The 25,202-nt window shown below is 39.8% G+C and overlaps 2 protein-coding genes across 2 annotated transcripts in view; both read right to left on the minus strand.

The window, feature by feature from the left end:
* Positions 1–9,028, minus strand: part of LOC139609152 (ubiquitin carboxyl-terminal hydrolase 29-like) — a 91,323-nt gene extending 82,295 nt beyond the window's left edge. The window contains exons 1-16 of the mRNA XM_071463428.1: positions 8,980–9,028; positions 8,652–8,890; positions 5,273–5,310; positions 5,021–5,105; positions 4,840–4,874; positions 4,542–4,611; positions 4,214–4,434; positions 3,979–4,110; positions 3,719–3,842; positions 3,466–3,617; positions 3,239–3,341; positions 2,975–3,051; positions 2,667–2,775; positions 2,493–2,553; positions 2,193–2,350; positions 1,704–2,039 (exon numbers count right to left, since the gene is read on the minus strand). Coding sequence (XP_071319529.1) covers positions 2,034–2,039; positions 2,193–2,350; positions 2,493–2,553; positions 2,667–2,775; positions 2,975–3,051; positions 3,239–3,341; positions 3,466–3,617; positions 3,719–3,842; positions 3,979–4,110; positions 4,214–4,434; positions 4,542–4,611; positions 4,840–4,874; positions 5,021–5,105; positions 5,273–5,310; positions 8,652–8,890; positions 8,980–9,028 — 1,659 coding nt within the window. The 3' untranslated portion in view covers positions 1,704–2,033. The remainder of the gene's footprint in view (positions 1–1,703; positions 2,040–2,192; positions 2,351–2,492; positions 2,554–2,666; positions 2,776–2,974; positions 3,052–3,238; positions 3,342–3,465; positions 3,618–3,718; positions 3,843–3,978; positions 4,111–4,213; positions 4,435–4,541; positions 4,612–4,839; positions 4,875–5,020; positions 5,106–5,272; positions 5,311–8,651; positions 8,891–8,979) is intronic.
* A 2,592-nt stretch (positions 9,029–11,620) lies between these two features.
* On the minus strand, positions 11,621–24,482 carry LOC139609156 (immunoglobulin gamma-1 heavy chain-like). The gene is made up of 9 exons (XM_071463441.1): positions 24,471–24,482; positions 23,373–23,406; positions 22,968–23,278; positions 18,559–18,619; positions 17,266–17,556; positions 16,708–16,995; positions 15,502–15,748; positions 14,063–14,397; positions 11,621–11,934 (listed from the first exon to the last, which is right to left on the minus strand). The coding sequence occupies exons 1-9, from the start codon at positions 24,480–24,482 to the stop codon at positions 11,621–11,623; spliced, it is 1,893 nt and encodes a 630-aa protein (XP_071319542.1).
* Positions 24,483–25,202: the final 720 nt, after the last annotated feature.

Below are 25,202 nucleotides of genomic sequence, written 5' to 3' on the forward strand. Positions count from 1 at the left end.
CATTGATTACTTGAGTTTCTGTACTTTTTCTTTTAACTGAAAACTCTAAACAATCTTCATCCATCAGCACATCTTCTTCACAGTCTTAAACAGACTCTGCCACTCTGGTTGCAGTCTGTCCTGTCTGCTCCGGTTTTCCGTCGCTCATTTGCAAGGCAAGTCGATCATATCATGTCACCACGTGACAACGCCCTCTATTTTGTGCAGGCGCGACTGAGAAGGCCTCAGGTCTCACACACAGAGGTTGTGGATGAAGAGGAAGAGGGGTCGCAGCTCAGTATGAGCTCAGTAAAACAGATGCAGTTAAAAATGGATCATTTTGCATGTAACTACAGACCTATGATAACCTTCAATAACATTTTAGCCCCCTGCCCAGTTTTAATGAGAGTTAGCTTCACCGATCCTGATTCAGTTCCGGCCAACGAGCTGCCAAATAACAAAGTTATTAAGATTAAATAAATAAGTACACACCATATTCAAAAATATACTAATTCACTTCACTTGTAGTTTCTTCACTTCTGTTGTCCCATCAGCTCCGGTCCCGGACCACATCTAAAGTAAGTTAATTACAGGACGGATTTCTTCCCGGGTCCAGTTCATGTCTATATCACAACATTAAAAGAAAGCAATTAATATTCACGGACCTGCTGGTTTGTTTGGTAAAGGTAGACTGGAGTTGACTGGGATTTGAAGTAGCTGTTAGAGACTCAGCACACTTGTGGTTTTGAGTCATAGAGTCTTTTATAGTTTTGTTTTTTTAATCTTTCTGAAACTACATGTTTCATTCATATTAAATGTTATTTCTACCTAACACTTATTTAATTTGATGAATTTCTTCTCAAAAGTAGGAAGTAGGGCCTTTTGGGAAATCCTAATCTGACCAATGAGCTTGTTCTGTGTCATTTCTGATAACTGACGTGACTGGATGTGAAGTTTTTTCAAGCTTTTATCAAGAAGCGAGTTCTTCAGTTGGACGGTGCAGTGAACAGCTTCATGTTAAACCTGTGTGTTAAACACGTCTCCAGTCCAAGTCCAGTGAAAGCAACCACTGAATACACAACAAAAACAAAACTGGGAAAGATTCAACAAAAACAAACCAGCCACAACCATTAGCCCAAGCTAACATTACTGTGAGATGCTCCACAGCAATGCTAGTGAACCTGTTAGCGATAGCACACATTCATAATACTGTTACCACACACTGAAATTAAACAAACACAACCTACAATGTAAAAGAACATTTCAGATCAGGCTGTTGAAAAAAAGACAATACTTTATTTTCATTTTTAATTTACTTTTATTTTTATCAAATTAATATTTCATCAATATATACAGAAAATATTCTTTCTCTTCCTTTACATTCACACTTAAGGGCAATTTAGAGTCACCAATTAACCTAACGTTCATGTCTTTGGACTGTGGGAGGAAGCCGGAGAACCCGGAGGGAACCCACGCAGACACGGGGAGAACATGCAAACTCCACACAGAAAGGCCCCAGGGAGTCGAACCCAGGACCTTCTTGCTGTGAGGCCACAGCGCTAAGCACTGCACCACCGTGCTGCCCGCTTATTGCTTATTTTTATTTATCTAACTGTAAAATATTTACAGTGTTAATTCCCCAGAGAGCTAGCCATCTACCTGAAACTGAATAACAACATTTTGGCGACTGTGGCAAGGAAAAACTCCCTTTAAGAGGAAGGAACCTTGGGAGGAACCGGGCTCTCTGGGTGGGGGGGGGGGGGCCCTTCCTCCTGAGGGCTGGCGCTCCTTCTGGTCCTCCTCTGCTCCTGATCCATCCGCCCCAGGCTGTGGTCTTTATCCATCTTCTTCTGGATGTGCTGGTACGATGTCTGCATCTCTTGCTCAGCCTCACTCTTCACTGAAAGAGAAAGAAAAAGAGAATGAAACAGAGGGGGGGGGGTGCTTACCTTTTGATGCCTGTTCCCGTGGTCATTCCTCTGGACTTGCTGTCTTCAGGAGCCAGGTGCCTGCTGATGGTTTCCACTCAGGCTTCTTCAGGAGCATCCTGCCGTCTAGAACTGAGAATAAATCCAGGTGTCTTTCTATGTTTTCTCAGCTGTAATTAGTGTGAAATGTACAGAAGAGCAGTGTTGGTGCTGAGTCTCTCTCTGCCACATCCTCTCCATGATGTGTCTGACTTCAGTGCACATGTGGCAGAGCTCAACTCTTACTTGTCTTCTGTAGAACAGGATGTAGGCGGTTCTTCGTCGCCGGTCACACACGGTGGCGCCGCTGGTTTCAGTTACCGCCGCATCGTTGTAGGTGAACCAGCGGTCGGTCGGGTCTATCTGGCCCACATCTGGATCCACCCCGTCGCAGATGTAGTGTCCTAGCAGGAGCAGAAGAAGCGTTATATGGGCTGTGTTGGATGTTATGAAGGTCGTCTGACTTTAACTGATAGCAGCGATTCAGTGAACATCATTGTTACTTAGACTCAGTGTGACATTAAGGAGAATCATGGATCATCTTACCTCTCGTTGCTGTGGCGCCGATATGGCTGATGGTGCTAACCAAACTGTAGCAGCCACCACCCTGAGAGGGAACACAGTGGATCAGAGTTAGTCTACGCACAGTCCAAACATCTACTTCTATCAGCCCCAGTCTGGTGATTTTGTTTGTCATCAAATCTCTGAGTTTTTCTTTACCTGGTTGGAGGGCACCACCAGCTCTCTGGAGAGGACGACGGGGTTGTGGTCTTTAATTAGCTGGAGAGTTGGAGTAAACCTGAAGCGCTTCAGGTGTAAGACCAGCACTCTGTAGACAGCAGGGGACAGAGGAAAAACTGAAACGTGGCGTTACAAATTCTTACGATTGGTATTTTTCCTAATCAATACTTCACAATTTGTCCTTAGAGTCAGTGGAGGCCAGTTTGATACCAGTGGGTGAACCAGTATCATCTCTGTGCACTGTGGTCAGGAGGTTGTTCATGTGTGATGGATCTGATGTCTCTCACCTTGGCAGATTGATAAATGAGGAGCGCTGGCCTGACCTGGTTGCTCCGCACTCGCAGGTGTACTCCAACTCCGTCTCCTGCAGAACAACACAAAACCAACATGCTGTCACTTCTTCTACATGCACGACGACAAACAGCTACACATCCACACACACTGACACAGGTAGTGATGGTGTGATTGAAGTGTGTCAGAGTTTTCTGCGTCATATCATCACATGATATCAGTGGGTGTGATGTGAATGAATGAGGACAGGTGTTTCTTACCATCAGGTAACATTCCAGCAGTCGTTGTACTGTTTCTGCTCCAGGTACCAGGTGCAGGGAGAGGTTTGTGAAATCCTCCTCTCTGCTGGATTCTGCATGGCAACTACACATTGAACAGATAACACAGTTGTAATACAGCTGCAGAGGTGACGATGAGGCTACTGCGTAGTGTTCAACACTTGACTTCTCTGCTGTGAAGCTGAAGGTGTGTAACTGTGTGGCTTTACCTCTTGCACTTCCTGGTGTTTAGCATCTTGAACACCAGGTGATCCTCCACCGGACAGCTGTAGGTCCTGTCTATGCTGGGAGCCAGCACCTGCAGCTGTAGGCCCAAACACCTCACCTGTTGTAGCACGGCCGTGAGGAACTCGTGAGCGTCCTGCAGTTATACAAGCACACAGTTGCACAGAGAGGTTTAAGCACAGAGGAGAAACTATCAGGAAGCTGTGAAACCACAAACCTTAAAACCTGCTTACTCACTTTCTGGTGGAGGTCTTCAAATTCTGGGTTCCACAGAGAAACCGCCTTCTTGAATGTGGAGAGAAGACGGGTTTTGTGACGAACATCAGTGGAGAAGTGAGACCCACTGATGTCTGTTAATGATCTGGAGAGAGAGAGAGAGGGAGAGAGAGAGAGGGAGGGAGGGGTGGTTAGAGACTCTGTCTGTGATATGAAACATTGTGGTGTTCAGGAATCAAGTGAAGGATGAAATGAGTGCTTGTGTCTGAGGGGTGCTGTACCTCATGATTGCACCTTCGGGGATCAGACTCCAAACCTGCTCCTGTTGGCTGATGTCTCTGACGAAGTCCTCCAGTGTCAGGAGGCTCTGCAGGCAGGAGTTGATGTAGCAGAACTGTGCTGGGTTGGGGAACCTGACACACAAACAGAACAAGTCATTTTCTCCCTGCAGCTGTTTGTCTCTTTGATTCTCCACAGCCTTTTTTCTGGTGTTTGTGGATATGCAGATGTTCTTACCCAAGACAGTGGATCTGCTGCTGTCTGAGGGTCTTGTTGTTGGTCACAGGCACTTTTTTCTTCTTCTTCTTGGGCTGGTCTTCAGGAACGCTGTCGTCTTTTGGCCGTCCTTCCGTCTCACTTTGGTCTTTAAGCTCCACCACCTTGTCGCGCTGAGGGGTGGAGTGGCACTCCTCCTTCGGGGGCTGTTCTTCTGGGGAGGGTGCAACCTTACATCTCTTCTGTTGGGGTAAAGGAGTACTGAGGTTAAATCATACAAAGAAACACTCATCAATTATGAAATATCTGGTTGACACTGAGAGCTGCACTTTGTGTCAAACATACGTACCTTCCAAAAATGCCACCACCGAGGCTTCTTCGCGGTCTTCCTCGGGGTTTTGTCATCAGAGGTGGAGACGCTGGTGACAAAGAGGAACATTTGTTATCTCACTGGGAACTCACTGATTGGCTGGAGAGAAAACTTAAAGAGATAAATCAGCTTCTAGTCACTGGTAAAGAGCAAATACAGCCTTGTATTAACACTAACAGGATAAAAGTTTGAATTCCACAAACTCATCAGATTCTCTGAGACACTTAAAGTCCCAGCTAACAAAGAGGCTGAAGGATTAAATCTCATGTGTCTTTACCTTTGCTTCTCTTTTTTATCTGGATTTTTCTTTGTCTGTGTGGAAGAAACAAAAAACAAAAAGAAGCAATAATTAGAAACTGTGTCAAATATCATTGATAATATTTACAACAAGTTCAGATATGAGTCTTAAAAAATACTGAAATGTGTTTGATATGAAGCCATGACACTGCCAAACATACCAAGGGGCGACCGAAGAGTCGATATATCCAAGGGGTCGTGTCTCCTTTCTTTTTGGTGACAGCCGGAGCGTCGGGGGCGCCGACACTGGTGAAGAAGAGAAACACAGTTGGTATCATGAGGCGAGTATTATTGTTCCTATACAAACAATACAAAATCATCCCCCAGAGTGAATAAGGAAGCTGATGGACCTGAACATGGAGATGAAGAAATAGTCAGGAAAACAGTCTGATAATAGTTATGAGCTTTCTTACCTCTCATCTGCCACCAGTTGGATAACAGCTGTTGATTTCTGTAGAGAGACAGGAAAAATAAATGAGATTAAAATGACTGGAAACATGATGTATCTTCACAGCTGATATAAAGTGGCTTCACAGGCAGTTTCTCCTAAACACTGTGAACTGTGAAGTGGACACAGTTCCACTTTTTACCGTCCACAGGGTCGAATCCACAGCAGAGAAATGACAGAGAATGTGTGGTGTATCTAGAAAACAAACCTTTCCGCTACAGGAAAACAGACGAAACATCTTGATGAGTCTTGTCGAAGTGGAACTTGGACTGAGAGTAAAGAGCTTCTGTCTGCTGGTTTGATGAACTGTGATCTGTTCTACAGGAGCTCTGACTTCACAGTGACCCTTCTAGAACGTCACTGTGATGTCATCATGTCAGTGTGTGAGGAAGCAGCTCCGAGTGTCAACATGGTGTCAGTGTATATATGCTGTAAAACTGTGGTCTGAAAAGGCCCAAACTAAATCAGGTATCTGTCTTTTAGAGTGAGTCCAACTCAGATCTGAAGTCTCTCAGAAGCTCTCAGTAATGACAACTGATGACTGAACCGACACAAAAAGGCAGAAAAACACTCACGTCCACATCAGAGGAAATAATTCAGTGGTGTGTAAGCACTGCTGAAGTGTCCATACAGTTCATCCACTGTCACTCAGACCTGTTACTGTGTCTCTGTCCACAGAAGCAGCTGAGAGGACAACATGGAGATAAACTGTCTCTCAAACTGTCCTCTATAGTCACTAGAGGATCATGCAGAGTGTGCAGGACATAAACTGGCTTGTTCTTATTGATTCCTTTATTTTATTCCACACACCCACTGTAGCTCTGTGGGCCCAGAGTAAAACCATGAACTTCTTCATAACAACAGGAGATCTGTGTGATCTGCACATGAAGCTAAATGTGTGTGTTTGTTTGTGAATGTGTTGGTGTAAAAGTCAAATCATCACAACTTGTAACAAATGAAATAACAATAATTTACTGATATATTGTTTTGTCTTTCTTTCATTTTCCTCTGACAACCTTCAGCACAATGGTGAATAACAAAGAAAACATGAAGCAGTAACAGGTTGATATTTGGATTCAAACTTTATTAACAAGGTCAAATTTATTTGGGTCCTCACCCCGAGACATGCGCGTAATCATGAAAACACATGAACTCGTTATTACACATGTTGGAATTTATAGGTCAGACTTTTACAAAACTATTCCCACTTCAAAATGATATAAAGTAGATGAAGTTAGATCCACAACTTTAATAATGACAAACAAACACAAAGCACTAACACCGTTCAGCAGGCGTTCCCGCTGGTTTTACGCACGGACCATGGGAGGTTTTCTGGAGGTGAGTTGGAGCTGAAACTGAAACACAACATACATGAGTCGATACGCACAACACTGTGTGAGAGCGACACACAGCAAACACACTCACTGACCGAGCTGCTGATGGAACAGATTCATATAGAAGCAGCTGGAGATGTGTAATTTACTGGACAGTGGCAATAGAGATAGACAAGAAACACAGTGAAGAGAGAGGGGATGATATGTAGCATGGCCCAAGCCACAATTGAACCTTGGCTGCTGTGATATTAAAAATATGTGTTACATGGTCTTTGGCTGGCCCAGCTGCTCATGTTTTTGAGACATTTAATTGTAATTTGTAAGAGTGAAAGAGTTGATGATTTCATATTTCACTTGAGGGGATGTATATCCTGTCGTCTTATATCTCCTTACACTTTCTTTCAGGTAGTCTACTAGTGTTTGTACTTGACATGGAGTCATCAACTTCTTTGCTGGCCTACTAATCTACCCTTGTGATCAGATACCAGTCTTGTCAAGGATAAATAGTGATAAGTGATTGCACAGTTGACCATGCATTAATTTAACAACAGAGGGCTTTATGTTAATCTCTTTTTATAAGCACTGGTTGCCGCCCAGAAGGAGACCGGCCACACATCAAAACAATGGCTGAGGGCTGAGTCTCAGGAGAAAAACAGACCACCACACACTTCTAGTGGGTCATGAGTGATGATTGAGAGGATTTATGTTTGTACAGGTCCGTAATGTTGTTGTTTTTTGTTTTTTTTTGAAAATTCTGCATACTCTACCTTTAAGCACAGCATAAATCTAGGCCTTTCATAATCTAATGATGATGGAAATAATGGAGAAACTGGTTTACTCTTAATAAAAGATGATACAAGGAGGCTTGGATGTATTACGAAGGAAACATTTATTGACACTGGATCTAGGCGAATTCAAAGATAACATAACAAGTGAGAATGATCCCTTTAGCACCTTAGCCATACCATTTTTTAACAAATAATTTCACCTTCTCCACAGCACGGTGCAGCTGGATAATGCAAGGCAGTCAACTTTGCAGGAATGCGGTATGGCCAGTACTCTGATTCGTCGTCATCGTTATCAGCACTCAGCTTCAGTGAGTACATTTAAATAGATAGGCTTCTGAACTGGTGCTGCCATTAAATGTTTTTGTTTCTTCATACCTGTCAAATACTTACATGGCCCCATCAATAATTATGTCTCCCATATATGTCTACTACCCTGTTATCTGGAGTTCCTTAAGGGTAAATCCTTGAAACTATCCTTAAAAAAATCAAAATCACTGAGTCGATGTCAAATCAAAAGCATTGTGTGTTTTCAGCTGTAGCCTCCACAGTTTCTCCCTCAATCTCTCTCAAACTATTAGATCTGCTAAATCTGGTAACTGTTTTAAGCGCCTCCTGAAATCATATTTATAGGTTGGCCTTTTTATGAGATTTTTTAAACCTACTCTTCATTCACCGTTTAATTTTTTTCTGTTCCAACTTCTTGAATAGATGTTTTGTTTTGTGTTGTTGTTGCAGGAAGCACTTTGCAACAGTGTAAGTGCTATATAATAATAATTATCATTATTATCATGAACAGTTTTTTCTTTGTTGTCTTTCTTTGTCTGGTTGCAGAGAGATTCATGCCAGTCCACAGTAAACACCTGATTGAAGACTGCTGATGAATTTTCAAGCAGGAATGATGACAACACCTGCCCAAAGTTCCAGTTTCCTTAAATCTTTGCTGTCAAAAATAATGCTAAATATTCTGCTGTCAAATAAATACAATTCAGCCCAATTAAAATATCACTGATTCCAAAAAATATGTTTAAGTCTAAAACATTTAAATATTTGTTTAATTATCTGAAGTGAGGACATTAAGGATGTGAGCTAATGGGGGACTGATCAGGACTGTTAGTGTTAGGATTTTGTACAGCTGCTCAACCACCTTCAGTCACTGTGAGTCTCGAGCACAATAATAAACAGCAGAATCTTCAGTCTTCAGACTGTTCATCTGCAGATACACCTGCTGTCTGCTGTCGTCTCTGGAGATGGTGAACCGGCCTTGGACTGACTGAGAGTAGAATTTGCTGCTACCACTACTGATATAAGCGATCCACTCCAGTCCTTTTCCAGGAGCCTGTCTGACCCAGCCCATCCCGTAGCCACTGAATGTGAATCCAGAGCCTGTACAGGTCAGTGTGTGGGATTCTCCAGGTCTTTTAACCACTGGTTCAGATTCTGTCAGAGTCTGACCATCAACACCTGTCAGACAAAGACAGAAATTTATGTCATGTGTTACATTGGCAGCACAAATGAAAATATGTAAGATTAAAATTAGAGAAGCTCTTCACCTGCCCAGCAGAGAGTGAACAGCAGCAGTCCTGTCCTATAGTCCATCATGTTCAACTGTGTGTCCACTGTTCTCTGTCATCCTCTCTGCAGTCAGATAAGTAGAGGTGGAAGACATCTGAGTTTTGCATTGACTCCTCCTCACAGGGAGGAGAGAGAATCAAACAGTACAGATCTCAGGTTCATAATCCTCCAACAGTCCCTCTTGAATATTTCACTAATTAACTTTGTTAATAACTTTCATTGTTAAGCTTGGTCAGCATCATGTTTATACAATAGTACAAAGTACTTATTATTAATGTATGATTAATGTATGGTATTGTCATGAACCAGCTCAAATATAAGAAAAAACAAATGAGACCAAACAATTAATGTTCAAAGTAAATTTATTTGACTAATAATAAACAATACACACATTTAATGTGGGACATGTAGATCAGTGGTGTGGTGAGTGCCAACAAAAGCCAAAACACAACCAAAGCAGAATGTTTGTCACTGGGAGGAGAGAGAGGCAGAACTGATGTCTCCAGTCCTCTGAGAGAACAATCAGGAGAAGTGGATTCAGGTGTGGCTCTGTTCTCCTGACACATCTCTACCACTCTGACCTCCCCCTAAACAGGAAGAAGACCAGAAGCTCAAGGAGCCACCAGAGGGATGGAGACTGTGTTTTGCTGTTTCCTGTTTTTTTTTGGTTTTTTTTTGGTTTTTTTGTTTTTTTCAAAGTGCATTAACAAGTTGAAATCATGCTGATACACTTTAAAAATAATCACTGTGAAAAGATACTTTAATGCCTCAAATTTACTTTTTTTAAAATTTATATTTCGTCATTGCTAAATATGTTCAAAGACTGTTTCTCTCCTCAACAGTGAACTGGTGTGAAATCATCAGTGGTCTGAGGGCTCCTCCTCTGGTGGCTTCATGTTACAAGTGTTCAGGCACTGAGGGGTTTTTGTTCAGGTCTACTGATGCTTTGTGTTATTGTGTTACTCTCTGGCACAGTAATACACAGGCTGCACATTCTGTCCATTTAGAGTCACTGTGTTGCTGGAAGAGTCTAAGCTGATACTGAACTTGTTCTTTAGTGAATCTTTGTAGTATGAAGTGCTACCAACACGTGCAACTCCAATCCACTCCAGTCCTTTCCCTGCAGGCTGTCTGATACAAGCTGTGTAGTAGCTGCTAACAGAATAAGAGACCTGACAGGTGATGGTCAGACGTTGACCTGGCTGCACAGTCACAGAGGCTGGCTGTGTCAACTGTTCACACTTCACACCTGTTCAAAGAAGAAAATGTTTTGTTATCAATGATCAAGTTAAACAGCAAAAGAAGAAATGTTGACTTTGACTAATCCAGAGAGACTCTGGAGCTGTGAACTCCACTGACAGTCTGATGTGAAGTTTTTATAGCTGAGGAACAAGGAAGCTCACTGAGTTTGCATACAATCAAACATAAGAAGCATCAGTGTTGGTCCAACTGGAGCCAGAATGAAAAGATACCTGGAGATCACCTCTGCTAGCTGTCAATACCTGAATTTGTTGTACTGACAATAATTCCATATTAAATTATTCTGTAAATTCTTATATAAATGAACAACAATGAGCATCTTTCTCTGAGGGCTGGACAAGCCACCTATACGGTGTTTGAATTCGAAGGACTTGTTGACAACCATTAATTGTTATCATATTATCTTTCAGCGAAAGAATGATGTGAACTCATGGAAACAAAGGGTGCAAGAATTTTAACTTTCTGTTTGACATGTGTTTCCAATGATTAAACCTTTAAACATATTAGCTTTTTTCCCTTCAGACTTTAACATCCAAAACTTTGAACATAAATAGACCATACATAATACCTTTTATACTATTCAATAACCAGTAGCTGGTGATTTAAGACATCTTCACCTGCATGATGAGAAAGGTTAACTTCGTAAATAGTGGAAAGTAAATTAAAATAATAATAACAACAACAATCATCATCATTATCATCATCATCATCATCATCATCATCATCATCATTATTATTATTATTATTATTATTATTATTATTATTTTCATTATTATTATTTTCATTATTATCAGTAATGATGAGTCGTGGTGGATCCTGCTGCTCCAGAGGCAGAGATACCTGCAGAATGAGGACAGAGAGAGGGAGAGAGAGGAGAAGTACAAACTACGGGGGAGAGAAAAACAAACAAAGTTAATGGCATAAAGTGGTTGAAAGAGAGAGAGAGAGAGAGAGCCCAGTGCATCATGGGAATCCCCCAGCAGTCTCACTCTATAGCAGCATAACTAAGGGATGGGTCAGGACATTATTGTTGTTGTTGTTGTTGTTGTTGTTGTTGTATGTTTTCAATCAAGTACTTCATAAATTATTAATGGATACTTTTTTTAACAATTTCTTTGTCCTTACATAAATTTTATTTTAATAAGCTGGTTAATTTCAGTTTTTTTTATTTATCATTTTTATCTTGTTTTATATTCTTAAATAATCAATCAATCAATATTGTTAACATTATTCTTATGCATATTTTTTCATTCAAAATGACATTGCAAGACAAGTAATACTGAGACAGCTGAATGTTATAAGTTGTGGTGGTGGTAAATAAAGGAAGTAGTTTTTGTATGACTCTGCTATCACCGTCTCTCACTGTGTGTCTCTGGCACAGTAATACACTGCTGTGTCCTCAGTCTTCAGACTGTTCATCTGGAGATAGACTTTACTGCTGGAGTCATCTCTGGAGATGGTGAATCTGCCCTGGACTGACTGGGAGTAATAGATAGGAGCACTAGATGTGTCTATATATGCAACCCACTCCAGTCCTTTTCCAGGAGCCTGTCTGACCCAGCCCATCCCATAGCTGCTGAGTGTGAATCCAGAGGCTGTACAGGTCAGTTTGTGGGATTCTCCAGGTCTTTTAACCACTGGTTCAGATTCTGTCAGAGTCTGACCATCAACACCTGTCAATACAAAAGCAGAAATGCATGCCATGTGTTACACTAGCATAAATGAAAATAAGTCATATCAATATCAGAGAAAATGTTGACCTGCCCAGCAGAGAGTGAACAGCAGCAGTCCTGTCCTATAGTCCATCATGTTCAACTGTGTGTCCACTGTTCTCTGTCATCCTCTCTGCAGTCAGATAAGTAGAGGTGGAAGACATCTGAGTTTTGCATTGACTCCTCCTCACAGGGAGGAGAGAGGTGGAGTGAACTTTGATGTCAACTTGTCTGGCGAAACTAGAGGACACAGTTCATCATGGGAAATATGTCTCTGGAGAGTTTATGTCCAGTCCATCATCTAGTGAAGGGAAGTCCACTGCTGGTGATAACTGGCCGTCTAACAGACATGTTTGTCACTGCAACTAGTGCAGGTCAGGGTGCAGCTCCAAGTTGCTGCCAGTCACAAACAGACTCGTCATCATCAGATAAACAAGACCCAAAGGTAGTTTTGCCTTCAGTGACCATAATGTGTGTCATCATTAAAGTCAATATTTTTGACAGTTTCAGACAGTTAGGTTCATTATTAAGCACAGTCTGCATCATGATGTGAATTTGAGTACTTTATGAACTTTACAACCTCTAAAGAAACACAGGAGACCACTGTTTGTTTATCATTTCAAACCAACGGTCAACATTATTTCTTTTAACCATGACCACACTTGTTCCACAACCTTTACCACATGTTTATCATCTGAACCATGAGAGTGAAGGTCTTTTAAACTTGACAAAGGGCTTATTTTAACCCAAACCATGAACTTTCCCTGAATCTAACCAAGTTGCTTTTATGCTGAAACTTAACCAGAGCACATTTTCTTCTTTCTTCCTCTTCTTCAACAGTGATGTTTAACAGGTTATCTGTATCTGTTGTTGGGGCAGTTATTCAGGAAACCCTTCTCCAGCTTGTATCAGAGGGTTAAATGACTTAGCTATGGTTGTTCAGGTTGACAGACTTGTTGGCTGATGTTCATATGTCATATCATTTTAAGGAAATCATAGGAAGTAGAAATATAAGTGAGGAAATACAAACAGACACACGTATTACTTCCTCATGAGTCACAGTCAGGCTCATGATATTATTATAATTCAATACTCACTTATTTAATGAAGTTGTATTCAGATTAGTCAAAGTAGAAGTATCATTTCAATATCAACAGAAAGGTCCCTGCTTTTTGAAAATATAAGTGTAGTTATCAGCTGAAATCATGCACAAGGACTTTAACTATATTGTGAAAAGACTTTGTGTTATTTATATCAATTTAATTTCATCTCTAAATATGTTCAAAGACTGTTTCTCTCTTCAACAGTGAACTGATGTGAAATCATCAGTGGTCTGAGGGCTCCTCCTCTGGTGGCTTCATGTTACAAGTGTTCAGGCACTGAGGGGTTTTTGTTCAGGTCTACTGATGCTTTGTGTTATTGTGTTACTCTCTGGCACAGTAATACACAGCAGAGTCTTCAGGCTGCACATTCTGTCCATTTAGAGTCACTGTTTTGCTAGAAGAGTTTTAGCTGATACTGAAGGGGGAGTAAATGAATAATATACTACTCTTGAATTACTTGAAATAAGAACATTAATCATGTGAGATAATTATTGTAAAGATGAGGACTGTCAGATTTTGTTCAGCTGCTCAACCAACTCCAGTCACTGTGGCTGTGGAACACAATAATAAACAGAATCAGAATCAAAATCTGTTTTACTGTTTTCCAGCTTATGATGAATTTGTTTTGGTTCAAAATGGCAAACATAGTCATAGGGGGAAGTGCAATATTATTTTTAACTCCCATATTGTGATTGACCTAAGTACATATTAATGAGGCTCAAATATTTACATCTAATGGGCAATATTATTATCCAAAACTATTATCCTAGTTTTGTGAGGAAGGGATCCTTACAGCCAGACAATGTTTCTTTTTTTGTGGTTATTGTAATTCTTTATCAGTGAGTATCAGCCCAGGAAGGACAAACACTGTAGGATTTTGTACAGCTGCTCAACCACCTTCAGTCACTGTGAGTCTCGAGCACAATAATAAACAGCAGAATCTTCAGTCTTCAGACTGTTCATCTGCAGATACAGCTGCTGTCTGCCGTTGTCTCTGGAGATGGTGAACCGGCCTTGGACTGACTGAGAGTAGTAGATGTTTCCACCACCATCACTGATCGTGGAAATCCACTCCAGTCCTTTTCCAGGAGCCTGTCTGATCCAAGCGTTCCAGTGATTACCACCAATCCGTGAATATATGGCACAGTAATACACAGCAGAGTCTTCAGGCTGCACATTCTGTCCATTTAGAGTCACTGTGTTGCTGGAAGAGTCGAAGCTGATACTAAACTTGTTCTTTAGTGAATCTTTGACAGTTGTGTCCCTACTGATCCACTCCAGTCCTTTCCCTGCAGGCTGTCTGATCCAAGCTGTGTAGTAGCTGCGAACAGAATAAGAGACCTGACATGTGATGGTCAGACGTTGACCTGGCTGCACAGTCACAGAGGCTGGCTGTGTCAACTGTTGACACTTCACACCTGTTAAAAGAAGAAAATGTTTTGTTATCAATGATCAAGTTAAACAGCAAAAGAAGAAATGTTGACTCTGACAAATCCAACACTTTCAATAAATTAATGTTACAATAAAAATCAACATAATTATTTGAGCTGTTTTCCTGAAAGAATTGTTTCACCTCCTCTGTAATAGCTGCATTTATTTATTTATCTAATTATTTCCTGTGCATATGTATCTGTTGCTAACAGAAGTAGTAACAGCAGCCAGGATAATATAAGCAGTATAGAAAAAATAAGTTCATTGTTGCTGGTTTGAAGCTGATGTAAACACCTTCCAGCCAAACTTCACTCTTCAATATGTGTAAAATGAGGTTAACACATGACTTTTGTTGATGGTGTCAACATTTTAACTGTGATAATATCCAGTGTACAGGAGCAGCAGGAGCTTTAAGGTTTAGTTCAGTCCAGGGTTCAAGAGGAGAGAGAAACTTGACACAGACTGCCTTCATGTGGTTTTATCACTGAAACATAGTGAGACATTATTTTTCAGTCTCATGATTTGACCTACTGATTATTCCACATCATTTACAGACATCATTCATTTGTATGAATGTGTTGTATTTGTAGGATTAAAGACAGTGGAATAATGTGGCTTATCCACATTATTCCACTGTCTTTAATCCTTTTATGAACAAATTCTCTTTGTTTGTGTGTTTAATGTTTAGACATATAATGTTTGGCATATGTGTTTTTAAGGAATTTCTATAGTACAGGGAGAATTGTAAATTCATTAAAAATAGATATGTAAAGAAGAATATACAATATAAAACATAAAATTGTTGACAGAAATAAATGATAAAAAATCAAATATTTAAGTAACAAATGTAAAAGCACATAAGGGCTCTACCAGTCAAGATGATCAGTACCGTAGGATTTTGTACAGCTGCTCAACCAACTTCAGTCACTGTGAGTCTCGAGCACAATAATAAACAGCAGAATCTTCAGTCTTCAGACTGTTCATCTGCAGATACAGCTGCTGTCTGCTGTCGTCTCTGGAGATGGTGAACCGGCCTTGGACTGACTGAGAGTAGAATTTGCCGCTGCCACCACTATAGCTGATAAATGCAATCCACTCCAGTCCTTTCCCAGGAGCCTGTCTGACCCAATGCATGCTGTAGTCACTGAATGTGAATCCAGAGGCTGTACAGGTCAGTGTGTGGGATTCTCCAGGTCTTTTAACCACTGGTTCAGATTCTGTCAGAGTCTGACCATTAACACCTGTCAAGACAAAAAGGAAAATAGTTGTGTGTTTGCAGCTGGTATAATTTAAAGAGCAACTTTAAGTCAAGATCAGAGAAACTGTTGACCTGCCCAGCAGAGAGTTAACAGCAGCAGTCCTGTCCTATAGTCCATCATGTTCAACTGTGTGTCCACTGTTCTCTGTCATCCTCTCTGCAGTCAGATAAGTAGAGGTGGAAGACATCTGAGTTTTGCATTGACTCCTCCTCACAGGGAGGAGAGAGGTGGATAACAAATACAAAACCAGCTACTTTCCAGGTTTAGTCCCAGCAGGTAGTGACTGTAACACAGGTTTTAACAGTTAAACAGATCAAGGGGTATTCTCCTCCTTGTACCATCACCTCACTGCATTTTAGTAAAGAAATTTCTAGAGACGAATAATTTTATCACTGTTACATGAGAACAACAACAAACAGCTGAACCTTCAGTTTTCTACTCGGCCATATTTACATCTATTCTTTAAATGTGTTACAAATGATGAACCAAGCCCAGCCTGTTGTTTAATTAATTTAATTGATCTTTTCTGATGGTGGAAACTATCTGAATTAAATTGCAATATCACTGTACCTTTTCAGAATCAGAATCAGAATCAGAATCAGTTTTATTACCAAGTATGTTTTCACGTACAAGGAATTTTTTCTGGTGATTGGTGCAATTGAGGATCAGGGGGATCAGCAACAGTGGGGCTCTCTAGCCTTGTTGATAGCAGATGGGAAGAAGCTATTTTTGTGGCGAGAGGTTTTGGTCCTGAAGGACCGCAGCCTCCTGCCAGAGGGGAGTCTCACAAAAAGTTTGTGTCCAGGGTGGGAGGAGTCAGCTACAATCTTCCTTGCATGCCTCAAAGTCCTTGAGGCGTACAGGTCCTGGAGGGATGGAAGATTGCAGCCAATCACCTTCTCCGCAGAGTGGATGATACGCTGCATATACGGTTTAAATACGGTTTAAGGCCTTTCTTTTGGATGTTATTCCTTTGTATGTTGCCTCACAGGTGTAAACAGCTTTAGTGTCCCAGTCTGTATTCTTGACCTTCAGGACACTGATAGCTGAGTATAACTCTCCAGTTTTTTGGATGGGACTTTGACTGTAGTCGCTCAACTCTGCACCATTCTTTTTCCATTTAAATGATTCAATTGTTGCATTTTCACTGTCTTCAATTGTGCAGACCAGGGCCTGGGTGTCTTCATTTGGCACCGATAGCAAAGTCAGTTTTGCAGGAGGAACAGGTTCTGAACAGATGAAGGAAACAGCAGAGTTAAAGTCATTCCATTTTATATTCATATGCATATTCATCTTTCATCTGCAAGTGACGAGATGGTTGGCTCAAAGGAAAAATATATGTGTCAGACAGACAAAGGAAATGTCACAAATGTGAGGGAATAAATATTGCTGAACATTTGTAGCTAAGAACAAGATGAATGAGGATGGTAAGTTGACCCATTACACAGTATACTGAGGAAGTTAGAGAGATGTGTTAACAAATTAACAACACCACATACTTTTGACTTGCACTCTTTTGGTAGATCCATCATGAATTACTGAACATCGAAAAGACTTCCTTGAATCCCAATCAGATTTTGATACTTGGGTCAAACTGACTGCTGTATATTTGTTGTTTTTCTCAGCAGGAGGATATTGTGCTGAGGTCAGGCTGGTCCCACTGGCATCGGTCCACTGGAAAGTAAGAGTCTCTGGGAAAAAGTCGTGTGCAAGACAACCAACTGTGATTTTATCTGCAGTCCCAGGTGTGCACTGAACCAAAGGAAACACAGTCGGGGATGCAGTTGACCCTGGAAAAAAGTTTGATAAGTTTAAAGACAAGCAAATTATAAAACACAAATAATTAATTGCTCATCAGGAAAACTGATCACAGATAATTATTGGTTGAATTAAATAAGACCAAAAGAGTTCAATCTTAAAGACATAAATCAGTGAGAAATTGTGAAATAAATAATGTAATACATACAAGATATATCATGTAGTTGTGAAATAATAAAATACACTTTAAAAAATGCTTTAAAAAGTCACATTATTAAATGTTATTTGATATTTTATTTTATACTTTTTGTTATTTTGCAAAACTGAGCACGTTACACAAACTGCAACATGAATTGTTCTTAACCATTTTGTTGGAACAGTGGCAGGTTTATCTTAATAACAAAGAAATTTAATAAAGAATGTTGTTAAAATAATGGCGAACAAAAATCATCAGCAAGTTAGCATGTGATTGTCTATCTGCACGGTGAAATTGAAGAGAGAGAGATGTCGGCATCCTTTTAATAAGTAAGAGTAAAGTATCGTCTTATTGATTAGTTTGATTTGTCTGTTCAGCTCACAGATAAAGAGACTGAAACTGAGTTCATTAATACAATGGCACCAATATTTCAAACCCAATCTTCTGCATTGTTTTTTTATATATATATATATATGGTACCGTCTTATAAAAATCATCCAGGTACAGTATTGTCTATAAGTATAATCAACAGTAAGAGAAAAAGTAAATAAAAATGTGAATAAAAAGATGTAAACATAATCAGTAATAATCACAATCTAGTTGAATATAATGTAAGAGCAAATCATTAAGTGATAATGCAAAAGAAGAACTTTTCAAAATGCTTTCTACGAAACAGCTGCATTAAGAATATCTTGACGGCTTTGTTTTTGGTTTTTGCTCCATCTGATCAGTACAAACTTCAACAAGACCGTGACCTAAACTTCTCTATCATCAATAATCACATTTTAAACGAAAAATCATCTGATCACTGAAAATATTGCGTAGAAATGTGGCTTACCTGATTGAACTGTGACTTTAGTCCCTTTACCCCAGTAGTCAAAAGCATCACAGTGTTGCATCTCCATTCATTGCCTGAACAAAAACCTGGAGCTCCAGAAAAATGCTGAAAAGCTTAAGTAATTGTCTGAGATGGATAAAAATCCTGGTACACGTGATACCCTGGTGTCATCCTGCAAACATGTCTGTTGTACTGATTCTTAATCAGTTCTTGATATTAAGATTTACTATAAGAAAACATTTACATCTTTGCACTAGCGTTCATTATAAACTATGACTTAATCCAATTTTAAAAATGAATCTGCTTATTAAAATAGATAAGCGTGGCAGTTACCTCATATTCAAATAAGAAATATTTTGTCCTGTCATTTTTTTAATCACATGAAAAGATAAGTGTAAGATTTTTGCTCTCATCCCATCACAGTGAAAAACCCTCATAGAAAAACCAAACACCGTTTCCTGCACTGGAGAATAAGGGGACCTGTGTTGTCATCAGTGGGTAAGAACAAAACAAAACTTAAATTTTAATGTACAAAAACAATGGGTTTTTTTTCATTCATTCATCCTATGATTTTATTCATTTATTTCTATCCTCATAGTCATGTCTGTATTTTTATTTTTTATTTGAGAATTTCTTTGTTTTCATTTGATTGTAATCATCACTCAAACAATTCGATAAAACACTTTGGTCAATGTTTGTTTTTTTAAATGTGCTATTGAAATAATTTGAGTTGACTTGACTTATTCAGTTCATAATATTGGACAAAACTGCAACATCATAATCTGATATGTATATGTATATAATCATCTGTTTTACAGCTACAGGACATTTGGAAATCACGGACATGTTTGGCATCGCCTGCAGACGACACTAAAAGAAAAGAGACATTTTCCATCATCTGTTTCAAAGAGGGAGCTCGGAATATTTCTGTGGTGTGAAGTACAGTTTCAGTCTGCAGCAGCATGAGACTAGGTTTTAAGGTTATTTCTGTGTCTAGTTTTTGTCTATTCATTTGAGTACAGCCTGTAGGGTTGTTCATCCTTTATGCATCTGAAAGAGAGAAGATATGAACTTTTATTGCCCACATCTAGTGGTGAAAACAAATGAAGCAAAGCCTGCAAAGCTGATTTCTTGGCGTGGAATAAGTTTTAGTGCTTCCACTTGGAGCAGAAATGAAGGCAACCCACTCCAGTCCTTTTCCTTCAGCTTGTCTGATCCAGGCGATAACAGCATCACTATCTGATATTCCTGCATATGTACAGCTCAGTTTGTGGGATTCTCCAGGCCGCTTTACCACTGGTGCAGACTCAGTCAGTGTCTGACTGCAAACACCTGAGGAGAAAAGCAGTTTGATCAGAACAGAGCCAAACGTAAACCCTGACACTGAAAAAGAAAAGTGCACAAGTGTGGAATTCACCAGAAATTGCTGACAGCAGCAGGAATGTTACACATGTAGTTAAAGCCATCATGGACATTTGTTGTGTGTCTGGTTGGTGTTTGCAGTGAAATAAATATGGATGGAGGAGATCGAGATTTGCATGGACTCCTCCTCACAGTGCTGAAAAATTATTCACCAGTTGAAGAGATTTAATCTACGAACTCAAAGTATTTTTGTTGATCATATGAAAATATTGATTACATGAGTTTTCTGGTGAATATTTGCTTCTTATATTTGTGTAAAAGCAAACACAATGAGACGCCATAAGCAACCTACAATCAGCTGCTTTTATGAATTGGTGGCACACAGCACATTTGAGCAGAGTATTGTGTGACATTTTTTTAGCCATTTTAGGGACAGAAGTGAAGAACACATATGGTGATGGAGTCGTATCAGGACACTGCTGTCACAGTGTGCAGCTTTTCTTTGTGCACAATAAACATGACAGGTCAAACACATGTCTACACAAAACACAGTTTACACATATAAGCATGTGAAAAAGTATCAAAGTTGCATACAGGTGCTGGTCATATTATTAGAATATCATGAAAAAGTTGATTTATTTCAGTAATTCCATTCAAAAAGTGAAACTTCTATAATGAATATATTCATTCCACAGAAACTGATATATTTCAAGTGTTTATTTCTTTTAATTTTGATGATTATAACTGACAACTAATGAAAACCACAAATTCAGTATCTCAGAAAGTTAGAATATTGTGAAAAGGTTCAATATTGAAGACACCTGGTGCCATACTCTGATCAGCTAATTAACTCAAAACACCTGCAAAGGCCTTTAAATGGTCTCAGTCTAGTTGTGTAGCTACACAATCATGGGGAAGACGGCTGACTTGACAGTTGTCCAAAAGACGACCATCGACACCTTGCACAAGGAGGGCAAGACACAAAAGGTCATTGCTAAAGAGGCTGGCTGTTCACAGGGCTCTGTGTCCAAGCACATTAATAGAGAGGTGAAGGGAAGGAAAAGATGTGGTAGAAAAGTGTACAAGCAATAGGGATAACCGCACCCTGGAGAGGATCGTGAAACAAAACCCATTCAAAAATGTGGGGGAGATTCACAAAGAGTGGACTGCAGCTGGAGTCAGCGCTTCAAGAACCACCACACACAGACGTATGCAAGACGTGTTTCAGCTGTCGCATTCCTTGTGTCAAGCCACTCTTGAACAAGAGACAGTGTCTCGCCTGGGCTAAAGACAAAAAGGACTGGACTGCTGCTGAGTGGTCCAAAGTTATGTCCTCTGATGAAAGTACATTTTGCATTTCCTTTGGTAATCAAGGTCCCAGAGTCTGGAGGAAGAGAGGAGAGGCACAGAATCCATGCTGCTTGAGTGCCAGTGTAAAGTTTCCACAGTCAGTGATGGTTTGGGTGCCATGTCATCTGTTGGTGTTGGTCCACTGTGTTTTCTGAGGTCAAAGGTCAATGCAGCCATCTACCAAGAAGTTTTAGAGCACTTCATGCTTCCTGCTGCTGACCAACTTTATGGAGATGCAGATTTCATTTTCCAGCAGGACTTGGCACCTGCACACAGTGCCAAAGCGACCAGTACCTGGTTTAAGGACCATGGTATCCCTGTTCTTAATTGGCCAGCAAACTCGCCTGACCTTAACCCCATAGAAAATCTATGGGGTATTGTGAAGAGGAAGATGCGATACGCCAGACCCAACAATGCAGCAGAGCTGAAGGCCACTATCAGAGCAACCTGGGCTCCCATAACACCTGAGCAGTGCAATAGACTGATCGACTCCATGCCACGCCGCATTGCTGCAGTAATTCAGGCAGAAAGAGCCCCAACCAAGTATTGAGTGGTGTTCATGCTCATACTTTTCATGTTCATACTTTTCAGTTGGCCAACATTTCTAAAAATCCTTTTTTAGTATTGGTCTTAAGTAATATTCTAATATTCTGAGATACTGAATTCGGGATTTTCATTAGTTCTCAGTTATAATCATCAAAATTAAAAGAAATAAGCATTGGAAATATATCAGTCTGTGTGTAATGAATGAATACAATATACAAGTTTCACTTTTTGAATGGAATTACTGAAATAAATCAACTTTTTCATGATATTCTAATTATATGACCAGCACCTGTATATGTTGACAGGGTGCAGATACCATCACAGACACTTGCAGAGTGGATGAAAGTGTTTCCTGTGGGTGTGTGATTTCGTCACTGCCGTTAAGTTGGTGTGTGTTCCATGTGAGGCCATCACAGTGATCAGTGTTAAACACACAGTCGGTCCTTGTCTGCTCTCTAGAGTCTTAAATGAAGCACTGCAGCTATTTTCACATAATGTGACGTATCTCACTGATGAGTCCTTAAAATATAGAAGGGGGTTGTGTTTGAAGCTCTGTCATACGCACATAAGCTCTTCAGGAAAGGAGAGTGGAGAGGATTTTTGGATGATGTCTTTTGATAATACAGTTGTGGTTTTGTAAAACATATGTGCAGGTGGTGATGCTGTTTTGATAGGTGTGAGTTTAAGCTTTTTTTTTGTAGTGTTACAAGCTTATTCTTTTCCATTTCTCATGAGTATTTTTTTGAGTACATACATACATACATACATACATACATACATACATACATACATACATACATACATACATACATACATACATACATACATACATACATACATACATACATACATACATATAAAATATATTTTGAATTACTTCATCTAGTACAACTCATTATCTTTTGCGATAAAAAACAATAACCCTTCCACTGATCGTTCTTTTTTTTGAATACTTTTAATGAGTGATGGAGATCTAGTTGGACATTAAACTTCCATGTGTTATTCCAAGTGTCTGGGCTTCTTTTTGACTTTATTCCCTAACATCGCTGTCATTTTCTGGACATTGATTGCGATGAATGTAACATCATGGTCACATTGCTACTTGTTGTCTGTGGAGGTTTTTGTGCAGCTGCTCCACTGTCTTCAGTCACTGTGTCTCGAGCACAGAAGTAAACAGCAGAATCTTCTGCTGTCAGACTCTTGACCTCGAGGTACTGAGTGCTGCTGGACACATCTTCAGTCATGAGGAAACGGCTTTGAAAGGAGCTGCCATAGATAGCAGAGTCTGAACCTGTGTCCATCCTCCCAATCCACTGCAGAGCTTCCCCTGGTCTCTGTCGTATCCAGTGTATGTAGTTGCTTGTCATGCTGTAACCAGATATGACACATGACATCTTCACTGTGTCTCCAGGTCTTTTCACCTCAGACGGAGACTGGTCCAGTTTGATCTCACTCCAAACTCCTGTAAGTAAAGAAATGATGAACATTATCTGACACACTTTTAAATCACATATTGAACATTTACAAAAGAAGTGAAGCAGAACTGATTTTCTCACCATGAATAGTGAGTACAAATAACAAACAAGACAACTGTGTTTTCCATGCTGTAATAAACACTGTAGTTCAGAGGTGTCTGATCAGTGTGTTTCAGTAACACATCAAACTGTCCCAGTGTTCTGCCACTAATGATGACAGCTGCTGCTGCTGTGTTTATAAGGAGCAGAGAGTTTACATAGACCTCCCTCTACAGGTTCACTAAGGGAATGTGTAACACGTGTGATTTTCATAAGAACAGCATCTTTACAACAACAGAGGAAAATGTAAAACATCAGAATCCTAGCAGCTAAATTCTGGACTGATGGAGTGGTGAAACAGAACTTGAATGTTTCACAATGATAATCTTAAATCGTGGTGCAGCAGTGTAGTGATATTTTCTTACCCTGGCCTAAAGAATAAAGGAAGTTTGCACCCAATATGTATTTGTTAATACTTTAAAAAGACATACCTACTGCTGAAGTTTTTTTAGATAGTTTCTATCCCATTGTATGGAAACATGAAAAAAAATGTTTTCCCCATCTTTTCTAAGAATCACAGAAAAATAAATGAACATAGATGTGTCCCATCCCTGTTTTACAGTTGAAGTCAGACGAGATCTACATAGATACAAAAACACTTAACTATTCCTCTGTCTGCCAGTAACAAACGATTTCCTGTGTCATTCACTGAACTCCATGAACTCTCAACTACCTCATCAATGAAGCAGAGAGTTCTGTCTGTGTTATTGTTCACCTTTTAAAATAGGTGTGTTTATGTGGTTGAGTGACATGTTGCTGGGTAGTTGTGCAGGTCTGTTGATGGTTTGTGTCCCTCAGACAATATTGTAGATGTTTCTGGCAAAGCTTCACCTACTTCCAGTGTGTGGGGAGAAAAGAAAAGTCTAAAGAACTCCAGCAACACCAGCAGTAAACAGAACAACTTTATTGTTGGACAGACTGATGTGTTTGACTTGTGGCCTCATCAGGGTCACAAAACATATTCAAACAACAGTGAAATAGGGTAAATAATGTTCAGGAGTCGTTCCTCCAAGTCAGTTGCTTTAAAGTTTGTCTGATGAGCCCATGAGTTGTCTGTGCAGCAGGTTATTACAATGTTACGTCATCTCTCATCGCTCCCTATGAGAACAGCAGGTACCACATGAGCTAAATAATCAACAGCTCACCATCATCTACTTACATGTTTGAAATCTGCTTTATTGTCACCTCACCATGTCAGAAAATTAATCAATGTTTTGATGATAATTTGGGTTGTACACAAATCACTGTTTTTATTTATATCCTGATCCAGCCAAGCTTGTTCTCTAGTGAGATGCTTTTTCAGATTGTTCCTTTCTTTAAATTAAATTAAAGTTATTTATTTATTTTGTGTGAATTGTGAAACTGGTAATTCAGCATTAAAAAGCATGATGGTACATTAGTACAACAACAAACAACTTTTCAAACAACCTATTATTTAGGTGTCAATGAAATGTTACCTACAACAAAGTGTAGTTACTTCAAATAATGCACATTGACTTTAAATATTAATATTTTGAAAACATACTTTGTGTTATTTATATTTCTTTAACTTCTTCATTGCTAAATATTGTTCAACTTTCAAAAGAGCTGAAGACTGTTTCTCTCCTCAACAGTGAACTGGTGTGAAATCATCAGTGGTCTGAGGGCTCCTCCTCTGGTGGCTTCATGTTACAAGTGTTCAGGCACTGAGGGGTTTTTGTTCAGGTCTACTGATGCTTTGTGTTATTGTGTTACTCTCTGGCACAGTAATACACAGCAGAGTCTTCAGGCTGCACATTCTGTCCATTTAGAGTCACTGTGTTGCTGGAAGAG

The sequence above is a fragment of the Trachinotus anak genome, unplaced genomic scaffold (assembly GCF_046630095.1).
Source record: "Trachinotus anak isolate AG129_WGS33_773 ecotype Australia unplaced genomic scaffold, CSIRO_AGI_Tana_v1 ptg000003l, whole genome shotgun sequence".
NCBI lineage: Eukaryota > Metazoa > Chordata > Actinopteri > Carangiformes > Carangidae > Trachinotus > Trachinotus anak.